General features: G+C 37.0%; 1 protein-coding gene across 1 annotated transcript; it reads right to left on the reverse strand.

Moving 5' to 3' along the window:
• Window positions 1-1,849: 1,849 nt before the first annotated feature.
• Window positions 1,850-13,582, reverse strand: PLGRKT (plasminogen receptor with a C-terminal lysine; the record flags this gene model as incomplete). The annotated part of the gene is made up of 5 exons (XM_080638292.1): window positions 1,850-1,969; window positions 6,502-6,556; window positions 7,506-7,628; window positions 12,244-12,372; window positions 13,578-13,582. The coding sequence occupies 5 exons, from the start codon at window positions 13,580-13,582 to the stop codon at window positions 1,850-1,852; spliced, it is 432 nt and encodes a 143-aa protein (XP_080494418.1).
• Window positions 13,583-13,856: the final 274 nt, after the last annotated feature.

Genomic DNA, 13,856 nt, shown 5'->3' on the forward strand with positions numbered 1-13,856 from the left:
AATTCACAGTAGATAGGATTAGGGTATTTCCTGGGATTGGTAAATAAAACGGCTGTACAGACTACTAAAACTGCTCTCTTGTAAAAATCTCTTTTGTAAGATTAAAAGGAGGGTTAAAAGGCACAGGTGGAGACGTACAAATAGCAAAACAAGCTGGTTTACTTGCTTTTCTTTATTGGAAGAAAGAGTATCAATAGATGACAGAGATCAAACATAAAAGGCTGTCATAACTTCTTCAAAATTGAAGCAAGGTAGACTTCAGAACTTTGAGCAGAGGTAGTCGATGATCTGTTATTCAAAGCAAACCAAAGCAGGGATACGTATGTCCTAGGAGTAGTACATAAGTTAGTACCAAGTAGTGATGAATTATGTTATAGGACAGGCAGAAAATGTGAGGTGGTCCTGTGCTGCATTTTGTGTGCTCAGGTAACATGGGGAGCACCATAGGCTGAGTTGAGGCACACCTTCCAAGACAATTAAAATCACTGCCTTAAATCCTGAACAGCCAAAATGCAGACCAAGCTACTATAACCACACAAGCTATAATAACCCATTTTATCACTCTGCACATTAAAATACATCACATTTGCAATCTGTTACAGACTTTTTGTTGCATCATTCACATGCAGATGACAGAACCAATTACTGAATGCAGAAGCGAGGGTTCGTTCAGAAATCAATCTTATACAGCTACGGAAACTGTGCTATTAATTTCTTCTATGTTTAGAAGCTTTTGACTCATTATCCATTCACCTGTTTTTCTGTAACGATATTCTAATTTTAGTCAACTAGTTTTCAAAACCAAAATCAGGTCATTAACCCCTTCTGGAATTTCATTTTTAACTCAAGAAACTGTTAATACAGACTTAAGCTTAATTCATTATTGGATGCTTTTTGAGCATTTGTGTTTCATTCCACCATTAGACTAATGCTAGAAGAGTTCCCGTCTGAAACACAAAATCAACTGTTTTTAAACAAGATTTCCAATACAGAAAAAATGCATTTTTGCCAAGTATAACATCAGAACATTCAAATATACTAAAATTATATTCTCAGTATACACCATTCTAACAGCATCCAAAAATGCCTCAGATTTCATTACTTGTAAGGCTTCTTGGATCTACCCATTACAAGAACACACATCAATAATTTTGCTCGCTGTTAGCCTAAGTTAATATTCATCTTAGTAGTAAAACTCTTGATTTCATGCAAACAAATTATCCTGAGTTTCAGAATGTCAAAAAAGCATGAAAAACATTGAGGAAATAGCTACATATTTTTTTTCTCTTTTTGAGAAATTATCGCTGCTCATACTTCAATACAGTTTTTTTCTAAGAGTAAAATACACAGTTAGCAAATTATGTGTTTACTTCTGAATCTACTTCTGATAAAGGCTATTTATTCCAGAATTTGAAGGACAGATGGTAGTTTACTGCCTAAAGAACAGCAAATAAAAAGTGTCTTATTTGTCAAAGAAGTTGTCTGTCTATTTCTGACTTCAAATTGAGCTGTGTATCCTTAAATAAATTTAAAAATTATGGCCATATATATACAAATTTGTAACTTCCAATTAACTTATTTTTGTTGATTATAGTGAGTTGGGTCAGTACCAGACATTTTTGCTACAGGTGAAAGTTGTTTTCAGACTCTAAATAGACATTGTAAATTCAATTATTTTATTTTGAAAAATTAAAGAAAAATATACTACAAAACAAGAAAAATATACTACAGCAACAATGGATATTTTCAAGAGATACACACAATATGAAAGTAACGGCTTTAGAAAGCACTGATTAAAAAAATACACATTTTGACTTTACAAAAGCTCTTAAGCTTTAATACTACCTTCCTATTTTTCTATGAAGAACTTGCCCTGAGGTCTTCTGATTTTCTCCAGTTCTTTGTAAGTCAGCACTCCTTTTGGCAATTCTAGCAAAGTGCTCTGTGTGTCCAACGTTCTCTGCCTTACCTTAAAAAAAGAGAAATTAAATAAACTTCCTCACCCTTACTGTGAGAAACAAGTGAAAGTAACAACAACAACAACAACAAAATCACAGCTATGTATTTTACAAAAAAGCTGATGCCAGTGTTGCATTAAAGTTGTCTTCAAAGAAGCTGGATAACTGCACACGGAAGTGTTTGGTCTGACTCAAGTATCTGCCTTAGGCTGTATTTGTCTCAAAGTAGTTCAGCCAAAAAAACCACATGTGCTGTTATTGTTGCTGTTCCTGTAGCCCCTTTCTTCTAAAAAGCACAGTGAGTTATAGTAGAGGAGATTTATGGAGGAGGGCCACGAGGATGATCATGGGGTTGGAGCACCTCCTATATGAAGACAGGCTGAGGAAGCTGGGGCTGTTCAGCCTGGAGAAGAGAAGGCTGCGTGGAGACCTCATAGCAGCCTTCCAGTATCTGAAGGGGGCCTATAAGGATGCTGGAGAGAGAGGGACTGTAGCGATAGGACAAGTGCTAATGGGTTCAAACTTAAACAGGGTAAGTTTAGATTGGATATCAGGAAGAAGTTCTTTACTGTAAGGGTGGTGAGGCACTGGAACGGGTTGCCTTGGAATGCTGCCCAAGGAAGTTGGGCATGCTCCATCCCTGGCAGTGTTCAAGGCCAGGCTGGACGGAGTCTTGGGTGACATGGTTTAGTATGAAGTGTCCCTGCCCACGGCAGGGGCGTTGGAGCTAGATGATCTCTAAGGTCCTTTCCAACCCTAACTATTCTATGATTCTATGATTTATTATACATGTGCATTGGAGTGGAGGGATAAGGTACAGCAAGGACTTTGCATCATCATGTACTTTATACCAACACCATAATGTATTTGCCCAATTAGGAATCTGAAAAGAGGGTGGATCAGACATACACATAAAAACATACATAAACTTTAAAAAGTATCTTAGACATGCCATATTTGCGCACAATTTTTCTTCTTGTCTGAGGCCTAGGCTAAAAGACAGCAGGCTACAGGCAGAAAATAGGTAGCACAGGACTTGAAGAAGCATTTGTCAAAGAATACTGCTCACTAAAAGATTTGCTAAGGCAGTTACCTAAATATGTAGTCTTAACAGCATAGCAGGCAAAAACTGTAGGGTGCAGAATGCTCTGGGTAAGGCTGGAATGAAAACATCTGGGATGGAGAATCCAAAAAACAAACACACAGGCTGAACATCATACATAAGTTGTGGTCTTCTGACTGTGATACAAGAAAGGACGAAGATTAGGCAAAGAATGTGTTTGTTTTGGCTGATGCTATTTGGTGTAATACCAACAATCTTGTTTAGCTATGCCTTAACTCCTAGCTTTATGATCATTACAGCAGTGATTTCAAGCTGCATTTGAGTGCAATAAACCTGACTGAATATTGTAACACAGGGAAGACTGTGGTCATTCTTTAAACCAGGTCTGAATGCTGAAATTTCTAACTGCAATTTTTGTCATATTGCAGTGCTTGGGATCTCCACACATCAGTAATATCCAGCAGGATGACACTGATTACCACTCCCAGTAAAACATAATAACACAATGTCAGTCATTGTATGTGGCATCTGATTATGGAATAGCGAGAGATCTTAGGTGACAGAGATATTACAGATAGTCAAATCTCTATGCCTGTCAATCATGTGCTAGAGCAGATGGCACAGCCACCATCCTTCTCACATGGCTCAGGATACAGGATGTGAGTTATCTAAATCCTGGAAAAGATAGCTACAGTCTCATTGCTGAATGAAGAAGTTCTGTGCAGTTGCAGGCTGGCTGAGTAATTGTCCCCTCCTCTAATCATTTATCTGAATAACACCAGCTGTATGTACTTGGACTGGGAGAAAAAGCAGAACAGCAAGGCCAAGAAGAACACAGGTCCATACTAATTCTCAGTGTCCTCAGCCATTCAGAAAAGATAGTGCACCTGAGGGCTGTTTTGTAACCCTGTAATCCCCAAAAGACTCAGTTCTGATACATGACCCTGGCACACTTACAGATTTTCAATAGCAGAAGCAGAACTCAAAACAGGTATTTCCCCTCACATGCTCAGTTTTTGCTTTGATTAGCTCAAGTTATAAAGAAGGAAAAAACCTCCAATTTCAGTGTGGGAGAATAAGCAAATCATGAGAAAATGTTTGGACAAGTAGGCTAAAGACAGAATAAAAAAATAACTGTAAGCAAGATCAGAGATAAAGTGCCTAATGAAAGAGAAATATAGAAACCTTCCAATTTAAACTGATTCCAAAGAATGGAGAACAGCAGATGCAAGGCTGTTTGATCAAGGTGGTTCAGATACAGGGAAGATTGTGCAGCAAGAAAATAATTGCAAATTAGTTCAGGAGAAGCAGTTGACTACAAAGCTGAAGATAGGCATATCCTGGAGGAAAGAGACCAGTTAAAAAGGAATAATAAAAGGAATGGTGCTACATTCATTATTTCACCCACAGATGAAGCATGGCTTGCACCAACAGAATACATGGGCAAGCAGAGAAGTGGCTGAGAAAGCAGTATGGGAATGGACACAATCATCAGCTAAGTAATAAGAACAAACATTGTGGTTGCAGGTCAATTGTGTCATAAAACCTTCTCTTCAACTACTTTATTTTAATCTCAAAATACAAATGAACTCCTGAACCTAATTTCCTAATAATTATGATCCTTCTTTACATTTCCAGCTGAGATTCATCCAGGCTAGTTCACTTCATTTTATTCTAGTGCTGACACTAGTATTCAGCTTAATTTCCTTCTCTTACTTTCCTTTATCCTATCCTGTAAGTAGGACCTGTAGACCCAAATATCTCATGTCTTTTTACAGGGCTAAACCAACTAATCACTTTGTCTTCTCCTGCAAGGGAGCTTGGCATTCTCTAGTAATTTTAACTCTTCAGTAATTTTAGATTCCTTACATAGAAATGATCCAAATCATGTATAAACTTCCAAGGAATGTATTACCATTTTCCTGCATCAAGACATTGCTCCCTTCAAACTATACAAGTTGATCCTCATTAAACATACTACATACTCTTGCTATGGGGTTTGCATTAAGATACGCTCACTCTGTAATAAAAATGACCTCACTTAAAAGAAAGTATCAACAAACCCTAAATTCTAGGATTTCCTTCTGCATTATATGTACTAGTCTCCTTTTCAACTCTCTGATTTCCAGGATCCACCTGGTTTTATTCCCTGTGCTTTATGTATTTTAGTGGGGTTTAGGAAATGTTCACAGATATATATTGCTCCATCACCTAAACATATTTGCACCTGTATGCATCAGGAGGTATCTCAGTTTGTCTAATTAATCTACCATCATTTTCAATTAAGTTCTTAGATCTGGTGGCTCAGATCAAGACCTGAAACAAATTTTTATTTTATTTTAGTATGTTTGTGTCAGTGGCAGACAGGAAAATCAAGCTAAGATGACTTGTGAAGGTGACAAGCCATGGGCCAATGCTGTCTTCACTTAAAGCTAACACTCTCTTAGCATGTCTCCTTCACTAGGAATCAGAGCTGACATAAATGCACCTCCATAATTCTCAATACCCACCACTTAATGAGATCTGCCACTGACAACTGTGAGGCAAGACCCCACTTTCTATGTCTCACCTTTCTTTTTTTCCATCTTAGCAGGGCACTGTGGCAAGATGATCAATTGACAACCGTGTTTGGTCAGGATGGTGTAAGGGCATGATTTCTGTCTGTATTCCTGTCTGCTCTTACCATCCCTACCTCTTGCCAAAACAGCAGCGTCAGGGTGGAATACGGAAGGACATCACTAACTGTCATTTCCCCCAAATATGCAGTGCTTACTTCAGCTGTATTTATAGCCTTAGAATCCATGTATTTTGAAACAAGAGAGCAGAAATTAACAGTCTTATCTGTAGGAAAGGCCATGGAAGTAGAGTGAGTACTCTTTGACTGGGAAAGTATCATAGAATCATAGAATAGTTAGGGTTGGAAAGGACCTTAAGATCATCTAGTTCCAACCCTCCTGCCATGGGCAGGGACACCTCACACTAAACCATGCTACCCAAGGCCTCATCCAACCTGGCCTTGAACACCGCCAAGGATGGAGCATTCACAACCTCCCTGGGCAACCCATTCCAGTGCCTCACCACCCTCTCAGTAAAGAATTTCTTCCTTAGATCCAATCTAAACTTCCCCTGTTTAAGTTTGAACCCGTTACCCCTTGTCCTGTCACTACAGTCCCTGATGAATAGTCCATCCCCAGCATCCTTGGAGGCCCCCTGCAGATACTGGAAGACTGCTATGAGGTCTCCACGCAGCCTTCTCTTCTCCAGGCTGAACAGCCCCAACTTTCTCAGCCTATCTGATCGTAACAGAGAAGAAAAATAATATGACTTTGTCAAAATTGAACTTTTCTTGCAGATATTCTAAACAGAGGTTATCTGAAATATACAGCTTGGTTCCGTGTGTGAACCAGACTGACTTATACACATACTTTTATCCTTTTCAACACTGTCCAATAGCCCATATAAATGTCATAAGGCAAATACAAAGCTTGAAGAAGCTGTTGGCAGCAAAGCTCCTGGGTTCTTCTTTTTTATTGCTCTGTTAAAAAAAAAAAAAATTTAGAACATTCAGCACATCAGCACTGTTAGTTTAGGTTGACCTTGACTGTCTAGAACTTGTGTATCCTTCTACAATCTCTAATCAAAGAAGAACAAGTCTTAATTTTCTCAGAAGCATTTATTTTCTGGTTGCCTTCTTGCTCAACTCTCAACTCAAGGGTATGAAAAAAAATTGCTTCAAGTGAGTTTTGAACATACCCAACAAAATGGGATTATCCAACTTGTGTAGCATACATGCATTCATATATCAATCCAGCCACATGCAACATGTAGCAATCAAGAAATGTTTAGTTCCAAATGCATCTGAGTCCACAAAAAATGCAAAATGCATAAGGTGCATTTAAGTACACAAGCCACTAATATTTCCTACATTCTGTCTAATCATATTATAGTACAAGAAAAACATGCTACCAAACTTAAGTCCTGTAAGACAAATTCTTCCCCATGCAATACAGCTTTATTAGCCAGGTTTTTCCCTCTGGGTGAGTTTCTTGATTCAAATTTTAAGTGAACAGATTTCAGAATATGTCCACTTGTTCACTGACATATTAAAAATCCCAGCTGATGGGCTTGTTCCTCATTAACAGGTCATTAAAAATCACAATACAGACAGGAACACAGTATGGCTTTTAAGCAATCCCTCCTGTTCCACACACAGTTTTTTTTTTACACTAAACTTTTGGTACCTCAGCTGTATAATTTCATTGTCAGCTCACATGTCTCTGCTTTTATATAAGTCCACAGGACAGACATAACCAAAATACATATGGAAGCAGACAGAAATCAGTCACTTTGTCATGTGATCAACCTCTGAGCAGTTACTCAGAGGACAAAAGTACCTACCTCTTATAATGCAAAATGAAGATTCAGAAATATAGAAATATAAATGTAATGTATTTATACTTTCTGTTAGGAAATTAACTTCATACTCAGCTATTAAACCTACAGCAGCAAGTCCAAAAAACGTCCCCAAATATTTGGAAAATTCCTGTGTCCAAGCAATCTGCATGGCTGTTTGTCTCTCTCCCATCTCGTTCTGCACCAGTAGTTGCCTTTACAGCTAAAGAAGAGACAGAGGTTAAACAAAATTAAGTTATCCATTTATTTTAAAGACTGTGTCAATCTCTCATTAGCCTATAAATCCAAAAGGCTAACTGAGAAAGTTTATTTTCTTTGTTCTTTTACTTCAGCTAGTCATAGCTTTTGATTGAAAATGGTCTTTTTCAGTAATAACTCAGAATAGTTTATACCAAGAAAACATTTAAGTCAATTAGCAAATGCCTTAATACAGAATCATTCTAATGCTGCTTTTCAAGACCAAGAAAACCAAAATACCAGTGTTAGGTTTTGAGAGCTCCCCAAGTGTCAGCAGCATTCCCTAGGTTAAGGTTCTCCTACCTCTGCATTTCCATGGTGATCCAAAGAGTACCATCTAGCTGCTCTCCACTTTATTTTGTTTCATTTTAATTTAGCTGATAGTAATGTTACAGTCAATCTTCATACTTCTTTGCCCTTTGAGGATTTCCCTGTGATGCATCATAAAGACAACAACTCTTTCGAAACACCATAGTTTACAAAAAATGCAGTGACGATATCATATCTTTTGGAGATACTGGAATACATATCAAAAGTCCATGAAAAAATACTTCTGTAACTAGACTTGAAAACAATAATTTGAAAAGTACAATCTAGACTGTATAGTCACACATCAATGTAGAACTTCCTATGGTGCGTCACAATAAAAAGCACACTATTAGATTTATTATTTTTTTTTAATTACATGCCTCATCTAAACATACTGGTACATTTCCATTAAGTAAAGGCAAATTAGCTGTTTCTTAAAAGTTCATTTTTATAGAACACCAAAAAGAACAATGGTCTTTCCTCCTTAGAGTGATGCAAAAAATAAGAATTGTGCCAAAAATGAGTAGTCTGAAACCAAAGTACAAAAGTTAGTTAACACAATAAGAAGTCTATTTCTTCCCATTAATGTTTGTAACTTATTCTGGGGGAAAAAACAGGGTACCTGAGTTGGTATGTCTAGCCTCACTAATCAACTTGCATATGAAGTCCAACAAGGTAGGGGAAACAGAATACCAGCTGCCTAAAAAACGGATATTCTAGAAAAGAAAGAACAAAGAGCAAATTCAGACAGTTCTCTTCTCATGCATCTATAAAAGTAATTAAATCTGGGTTTTTTTCCTGCTTTCTAATTCAAGAATAATTTAAAGGATTTGTAATTACTTAAGGTTTCCACCCATTTATTCATCTCCATTATTATTGATTTAGCCTGAACAGAACAATTTCTGTTAAATTGTTACTAATTATTTCTTCAGACTACGTTGATCTTGCTATCTTATTTACAAGCTCATTCAGTACCTAGATAGGCAGAATTAATTTTTTAGACAGCATAATAAAAAAAGGACAGATCTAATTACCTATAATTGTACACAATAGGAAAAGCAACATTCACTGTAGTCTCACAATACCTTTCCATCTGTTTCACTCTCCTCAAGACTTATATTGCAATAGTTGTCCTCACAAAAAGAAAAAAAAATATCAACAGGCTCTACCTTCCTGATATCCATAATTTTCAGATCTGTTTTTTCAGAAGAAGTAATTACATAATGGCTGACAAGCCAGTTAATAAAATATCAAAATAATTAGATTTTATTTTGTCACCTATGAGACACTTGGAAATTCTAAAGTAAACAAGCCCCATTTCTAAAGTAAATTAGCCCCATTGTGGCCCCCAGTATCCCAAGCCTGGTAAATTGCTGAGGGTTGACGTGACAAGATAAAATAATGACATGTAATATCAATTTAATGACCTCTATTTTCCTGTTGAATTTGATTATGAATGTAGTTCACACACATGTAAAAAGTATTAAGGGATCTTTTGTTTGCCTGTCAGCACAAATAAGGAGCCTACCTTGCAAGAGGCACAGTATTACCCTAAATGAGCTTCAATTCGAAGAAGTACATGGGGAGGAAGTGGGACACGGATGTGCTCATGAAATATACGTCTTGCTAAAAGAAAACTTAATGGAGAAGAAGTAAAACAGTTTAATAAGCGTAGTGTGTAAAAAGAAGCATGGAATAAAGATAAGCTGTAAGTTTAAATCTACAAAAGAAAACTAAACGAGCCTAATCTGATATTTTTAAAACAACAATAACAAAAGAAAAAAACAACAGAAATTCCCCTCAGACAAGCTATACTTCTACAGCTCTTTAAAACCCAAGTACTAAAAGAAAAAGATATTAGTAAGTCACAGCCACTGAAGTCAAACAAACTGCTTTCTGTAGGAGCCTCTCATACCAAATTTCAGAAGCCCAAGGACACTTACATGTACATCTAAAAGTAGTTTATATAAGTAACTTAATATGAATGAAAACAACATTTTATGTATATTATAAACAGCAACCAGATAATATAATCAATTTTTCATACTCTATTCTAACCTAAAGGATCTTGCTTTTTTCTTCCACTTAAATAACCTTCAACTTTCTACATAGTAACCCACTCAAAAATAAGGGATGCACACACATGCACACAGAGAAAAATGCTCATTATTCCTTTCCTCTGAGCAAAATTCTGCAATGTGGTTGCAAAATTTTACCTAGATGAAACACAATACTGTATTTAATTTATTAAAAAAGATGTGTTGGAGGGAAGCTTTAGACTGATTAATCTTAAGAGATAAGCATTTTATGTGTATATAGGGAAATACAGCATAGCCAAGACGGAAAGGTTTCAGATGCACAGAAGGCAGTAAAAAGTATATCTAGAGACATTTAGCTAAGAGTCATTTCGTTCTTGCTGTTACTGAAGTTGCATGATGTTACAATAACCAGTTTACTATACAAGATGTATTTTGTCCATAAACTTACAATGTAGCACCAAGAAAGCACCACAATGCTAAGTAATCTACAGTACTGCTGCAGACTTTTGTTTTTAATTTGAATTTTATTTATACATAAGTTATATGGAGAAAATCTAATAACAACACACAAATATCACTAAATGTGCTCCAAAGTATCTCTGAACCTATGCAATATTATGCCAAACCCACAAATACTTCTCCCAAACACCAGAAATTACCTCTGTTCTGTTCTCTTTAGTTCTGAAAATATCTTAATTCTTGCTTTCCATTTCCAAGATCAGTTTTGTCACTTGGCATAGTTTCATCCTGCCAAAACAAAAGACTGTAGTGCTGTAGCAGTAGGACTGCAAGGGAATCTGCATAACAAAGACATTTACCTAAAATTTTCTAAGGCAATTCCACACTGACTTTACCGGATTTCACGCTTTCCTTAAGAAAAAGGAAAGAGAAAACTGAGCAACCATTACGGCCAAAGTCACCCCAGTGTTAACATACTGTTTCATTGCACAACTTAAACTTACTGGAATAATTGTAGGAAAAGGAGTTTGGAGTATACCTGAGCTCTCTTCTGAGAATCACTGTGCTGCTGAGTGATGTGGGTCAATATTGCCACGATGTTGCATGTGCTGGCTCCATCAAGGTGTCTCTTCAGCGCAGCAGAGAACATGCCTCTGGCAGACTATGACAAAGCAAACACAAGGCAGGGCACCTATCTACCCTATGTCATCAAAGACAGATCTAAAATGTCCAGACCTAACATCTGATCAGCTAAATAGATTTATAAGCCACATTTGATACTAAAAGAGTATCTGCATTTAAATGGATTTTGGATGCTCTTAAGTTGCAAAACTAAGCACCTACATGGGGAGTCAAGCAACTCCTACAAACCTGAATCTTTCAGAATTTATAAAAATTCCTTGTTCTTACCCACTTAACATGCCAATCTGAATTGAACATCTTGAGCTCCAACCATTTTGAATGACCAGGATACTTGGATATGTTGACTTTACACCACAACTATTGGTAGATCACAAGGCAAAACTATTATATTAAGATTACATTAACCTAAAACAAGTCAGGATTTGAAAGCGGATCTATACAGAGAAGGACTCAAGAGTCCATCACAAAAGATGATTCAAAATTAGATGAAAGATAGAAAACCAGATCATGTTTGACTGTAGTTCAAATCAATATCCTATTTTCAGCTGTTAATTTCTTAGTAACTGTGTCTCATTTTCCCCCACATGTGTTCTATTGAAAATGCCAGCCACACTGGGGTATCGAAAGGGTGGAGGACACTTTGACCTATTAAGATGCAGATTTTTTGACAAAGGCCAAGTCCTGCTCCTTTGGGACTTGCAATGACAGTTAAGATGACTTCCCATTATGGCATATCAGAAGCAAGAATTAAGAACAGCATACATTTTACTGCAAACCATAACTTCACACATAGGACTTTCTAGGTGATAAGAGAACACAAATGTGCATCATCCAAACTTAGCAGAGATGTGCTGTAGTTTATTTAGAATAATCTCACTGATAGGAGAAGCGATTATTGAGGAGACAAGCCACAGAGATGCACATCATACATACCAAGTGAACAAAAGTTCACCATCTAAGTGCCATGTTTTAGGGAATGAATTCATTTTCTGTCATGTTTTAGGGAATAAATTCATTTCAAGTACATAAGCCTCTGGTCTATATACTCAAAAAAACTAGGGACTGTTAACATGACTGTGCTTGCATAAAAATCACAGATAATGGGTCACAACTGCACATTTACCATGGGAGGAAGGGTGATGCTGTAGTTTTCCCAGCCAGGTTGCTGTGCATGGCATCAAAAAGCTGAAGCTTTGATGTGGATGCAGGGGTACACATCCGAGCACACTTTTCTGTTACTAAGAAAATATATCTACAACAAGACCATATATTTAAGACACATATAAAAGTACACTTAATATAGTATTCTAAAAAACCCTAATCAAACCAATGTGAATTTCTGTGATTTTAATTCTATAATGAACAGAAGCAACTTCTTTACTGGTAATAAATACCGATTGCATAATTTTAAATTATATTTAGTTTTTCAAAAAAAGAGGGTACTAGCAGCAAGTAACATTTTCTAACATTTTCAGGGGGACCCAATCAGAAATAACTTTCCCATTTTTCTTTAAATATAGTTAGTTTCTCAGGACCATGTGTGAAACCATAAGGGCTGATTAGCATTTGAAGTCTGACACATACGAACTGCTATAGTAAAAGGAAATCAATCTGACAAAATGAAACATGACAGATGAAGAGAGGTGAGACGGAGAGGGAAAAGGTCAGTTACTGTGAAACTGATAATGCTAATAAACTAGTCAGTGGTAACCATCCTTATCACTTCTATTGATTAATCTTCAGACTGTCATAATGATGTCAAACCACAGAAAAGAGCATTTATACCATCATTTCATTGATTAACATCCAGTGGGAGAAAATCCTCATCTGAAATAATTTAATCAACCTCAGTAACTTGCAAAAAAAAATGAACAGTCCTCTCTGGATGACAAGCCACATCAGCACTGGTAGACAGACTGGAAATTTCTAGTATTCTTAGCTTATTTTCTCCCTTTCTTTCTACCTTTTTATTTCATGTTCAGATGCTGTAGGAAGGAACAGATGCTACTTTGGTTTTCTATTAAGGTAAGGAACAAAGCAAAACAAGTGGGATGCAAGGTGGTGTACAAAGGCTCAACAAAAATGAAAAGCAGAGCCAGTGCAAAATGCTCTCTCTTCACTGTCCATGTGTATTAAATACAATTTCTTTTCGTGCAGGTCAAGATGTATCTGGGAACTGGAAGACACAGTAATCACCTCCGGATAAAGCCTCTATTTTTAACCTAGTATATTTAATGGCTCTCCAGGCAGATAATGCTGTTTTCTCCAACCCTTCTGAACTGGTGGACGAGAGAAAAAAACCTAGCTTGAGAGCAGTTGTAGCGGTAAACCTATTTAGAGAACTGTATTTCATGTTACCATCATTAAGACAATTACGCTGACAGCCTGGTAAACAGATATTCAGACAGAAAAGGAATTAATTTACCTCAGAAGGAACTACCAGTCAGATAAACATACATCATCTCCGCTTAAGTTCTGAAACTCACTAAATCTAAGAGAACCATGAAGAAACCTCACAGCAGCCTTCCAATATCTGAAGGGGGCTTACAAGGAGAGAGGGTCTCTTCATCAGGGACTGTAGTGACAGGACAAGGGATAATGGATCTAAAGTTAAACAGGAGAATTTCAGGTTAAATATGAGGAAGAAGTTCTTTACTGTGAGAGTGGTGAGACGACGGCACAGGTTGCCTAGAGAAGCTGTGGCTGCCCTATCCCCAGCAGTGTTCAAGGCCAGGC

The sequence above is a fragment of the Psittacula echo genome (genome assembly GCF_963264785.1).
Source record: "Psittacula echo genome assembly, chromosome: Z".
NCBI lineage: Eukaryota > Metazoa > Chordata > Aves > Psittaciformes > Psittacidae > Psittacula > Psittacula echo.